This window comes from Acanthisitta chloris, unplaced genomic scaffold (genome assembly GCF_000695815.1).
Source record: "Acanthisitta chloris isolate BGI_N310 unplaced genomic scaffold, ASM69581v1 scaffold14209, whole genome shotgun sequence".
NCBI lineage: Eukaryota > Metazoa > Chordata > Aves > Passeriformes > Acanthisittidae > Acanthisitta > Acanthisitta chloris.
Window position 1 is genome coordinate 27,260 of NW_008691037.1, and position 3,905 is coordinate 31,164.

The 3,905-nt window shown below is 46.8% G+C and overlaps 1 protein-coding gene across 1 annotated transcript in view; it reads right to left on the reverse strand.

Moving 5' to 3' along the window:
- Positions 1-3,905, reverse strand: part of LOC103809260 (centrosomal protein C10orf90-like) — a 22,523-nt gene that overhangs the window by 12,735 nt on the left and 5,883 nt on the right. The window contains exons 5-6 of the mRNA XM_009082087.1: positions 2,769-2,962; positions 1,368-1,566 (exon numbers count right to left, since the gene is read on the reverse strand). Coding sequence (XP_009080335.1) covers positions 1,368-1,566; positions 2,769-2,962 — 393 coding nt within the window. The remainder of the gene's footprint in view (positions 1-1,367; positions 1,567-2,768; positions 2,963-3,905) is intronic.

The window sequence follows — 3,905 nt, forward strand, 5'->3', positions numbered from 1 at the left end:
CTCTGCAGCGTCCCTGGAGCTCCCTGAAATCCTGGATGGTTGTTATGCCGTGGGGTCACAACCTTCTCTTCTCCAGGTGGAACAGCCCCAACTCTCTCAGCCTGTCTCAGCCTCAGCAGTTGGTGCTCCCCAAAGCAAAGCATGGCCAAGACCCCCAAGATCCCCTTGACCAAGCCCCAAAAGGGTTGCACCCACCATTCCTGCACCCACTCTCATTCCCAAGGCAGGCAAAAACATAGATGTGTTTCCCAGTGTTGAGGACATCAAATATTCCCTTTCCTGCTTCCTCCAGGTGTCCCTTTTAGTTGTTTAACATTTCCAACTGATTTACTTTTCAGTAGAATAATGTATCTTCAGACAGCCACATATTTAAAAGCAAGACGTAAAGAGGAATGCCAATCAAATAAATCTCTTTCTTTAGTCAACTGAATTAATTAACATCCAGATGGCAATAAAAAAGGAAATAAAAAGAAAAGCAATTTGTTTAACATCTTGTGCTTAGATAATATTTACAGAGGTGCAACAGGGAAGGAGCTGTGAGGGAGTACCAGAGAGAACTTTTAACTCTCTGGGTGTTGACGCTGTTTATCACTAGGTTAATAAAACAACCTAATCAACTTGAATTAGGAAATCACAGAGTTTAGATGCCCTAATTCAACAGCCTCACACACTGCTGCTGGGCAGGCAAGTCCTCTTGCACAGCCCAAGGGCTTCCTCAGTCAAGTGGCAAATCCACACCAGAAGCTGCTGAGAAGATCAGACTGGAGCTTCTACTCCCAAATCCCACCTGTCACTTCTCTCCTCAGACTTTCATCCTGTGAGAGGGATGAAATGCTCTGAGGAAATTGCAGAGTTGAGATGCCATGATTCAGCAGTCTCACACACAGCTGCTGGGGAGCTTGCACAGCCCAAGGGCTTTCTCAGTCGAGTGGCAATTCCATACCCGAGGCTGCTGGGAAGACTGGATTCTATTCCCAAATCCCACTTGTCTCCTCTCTGTCACCCCTCTCCTCAAATTGGTCATCCTGTGAGCTGTGAGTGGGATGAAATGCCATTCATGGCGATCACCTCCACAACTAGCAGCAACTTGCTTCATGCTGAAGAACACAACTGCATGTGATAATGACAGAAAGTCCCCAAGGAGGCCTTCTCCCACTGCCCCAGGCCACAGACAACTCCTCATCCCCACTAACCCACCTCTGTGCTCCAGAACCTCTCTGCTGTGAGCATCTGGACAACTGGAATGCTGAGGGGTCAGACAGGAACAGCAGGCCTTGTTCTTTCCCCAAGTTAATATGGAAAAACTATACACCTGGCAAGATTTCAAGGGCAGCTACAGACCTGGTTCTGGTCCTAGTTCAACTCACCACTGAGAGGGTCAGGAATGGTGTACTGCTTTTTCTTGCTGGAAGTGGATGCTGAGGAAAGCTTGCGAACAAGTGCTCCTGGGTGGCTCAGAGGAATGTCGCTCTGCTGGGCTTTCCTCAGCTGCACCATCTGCTCAAGCCTCCTCAGCCTTTCTTGGGAGCGAGAGATGAACTGAGGATTGTGGATTTCTAGGGCTTCCTAAATGAAACACAGAGTTTATCCGAACATAATTCAAAAGAAGAAAAACATGTGAGAGGCATCAAACTGGGGTCAGGAAGAGATCGTCAATGAAAATGATGCATAGAATAGTTTGGGTTGGAAGGGACCTTAAAGACCATTTTGTTCCATCCTCCTGCCATGGGAAAAGACACCTTCCACTAGTCCAGGTAGCTCCAAGCCCCATCCAGCCTGGCCTTGAACACTGCCAGGAATGGGACATGTCCATGTGTGACCATATTTGAAACAAGATTTAAGGTAACAATTAGGGGCTGCATTTCCAAACCTTTCCACAGTATAAGGAATCATAGACTGGTTTGGGTTGAAAGGGACCTTAAAGACCATTTCAATCCAACTCCCTTGCCATGGGCAGGGACCCCTCCCACCAGCCCAGGTTGCTCCAAGCCCCATCCAACCTGGCCTGGAACACTCCCAGGGATGGAGCAGCCACAGCTGCTCTGGGCAACCTGTGCCAGTGCCTCAGCACCTCACAGGGAGGAATTCCTTCCCAATATCCCACCTCACCCTGCCCTCTGCCCATGTGAAGCCATTCCCCCTTGTCTTATAAGTTTATACATTTATATGTTTTGAACTACATATTTCTATGAGTTATCCAAATTCAATTTCTTGATGTTTTGCCTATTTCCTTGTCTCCCACCACGGCTAAAGCAGCTCACAAACTTCCCTGTTTATTTGTATTGTCATGGTTGACCAAGAAAGAAAACACTCTCCAGTCAAAGGCTGTTTCAACAGTTAGGAATGTCTTAGGATACAGGACAGGATTGGTCTGCAACACCCACCAGAGGAGAGGCAGGAAAGCACATCTGCCGCTGGGGGTCAGTACCCACCTGGGGCCATGTCCACCCCCACGGCTGGTGCTGAGCATCATACACATTTGGGAAACTGGAAATTCATAAATCCCAAAATTTTTACTGTGTTCCACCACAGGAATGGTAGCTGAGGCTCAAAATGGGAGCTGTGACAACCAGACAACCATGCAAGTCTTGGCAGCTGATAGATGTCACTGGAAAGGATAAGAATCAAGGGAATGTGAACTTCTGCCCTCAGCCAGTTCCCAGGAAGTGAATGCCATCCAAGGGAAATTAAAGAATGATGAAAAAGGAAAAATAAGGGGAAGAAAGGAAAAAAAATGGAGAAAAAAAGGGAACTAATGGATACTTTACCCTCAGTGTCCGTGGGGCTGCTGGAGTCTTCTCCAGCTGGTTTCTGGTTTCTGGCCAGTTGAGTGTGTCATTTTTCTCAGAAGTCACACCTGGTGAGTGAGCCACAGGTACTGTTACCCTCCTGCCTCCCTCCTCCTCATCCTCCACCCTGAGCTCCTTTCTTTTGCCACTTGACCCACAGAATTCATAATCACCTTGGAGAGATTGAGAAGTGCATGGCTAATTCTTTATTGGGTTCTCCACCTCATTAGCCACAAAGGGCAATTGCTGAAAGAAGAATGCCAAGGTGTTATTAATAGGCCTCATTAAGCACTCCCTGCCCTGTGACACCCAGAGTATCTTCCACATTAAGCCAGACCTCACACTGAAGCTTAATTGTAATTAAACCTCTTGGAGACTTAGCTCCATTTGCTGGTGTTGCCTTCCCAGAAGGAAGACACAGTTGCACCATGGAAAGCAAAGGATATCATGCTGCGACCTGCAGTGTGAGTTCATTCCCATTTATCGCACAAAATAACATATTGTTATGGAACTTAATCACATATCATTTCCCTTTGATCACGCTGAGAGTTCCATAAACACTACTCCAGGCTTTCCTCTTTGTTGATAATACACTTTGCTTTCTAGCAGTTTTAGGGATTTGGAAACAGTGGAAAGACTCCTAGAATCATAGAATGGGTTGGGTTGGAAGGGACCTTAAAGACCATCTCATTCCACCCTGCCATGAGCAGGGACACGTCCCACCAGCCCAGGTTGCTCCAAGCCCCATCCAACCTGGCCTGGAACACTCCCAGGCATGGAGCAGCCACAGCTTCTCTGGGTAACCTGTGCCAGTGCCTCAGCACCCTCACAGGGAACAATTTCTTCCCAACTGAACCTACTCTTCTTCAGTCTAAAGCCATGAAGACTCCATGAAAAACAGAATCACCAAAAGGTTCATATGCATTACAGCAGATTCTTACGAAATCTGTCAATTCGCCTGGAGAAAAAGGTTTTCTACACATATAAATAAGTTTTAATGCTCAATGACTGATACTCCCTGCACAAATTAGGACCAAAAGTGCTCAAAAATCCGAGCTGACAAGAGTCTCATTCAGAGGACAGAAAGACTCCAAAATAACAAAGGAACTTCGGAAG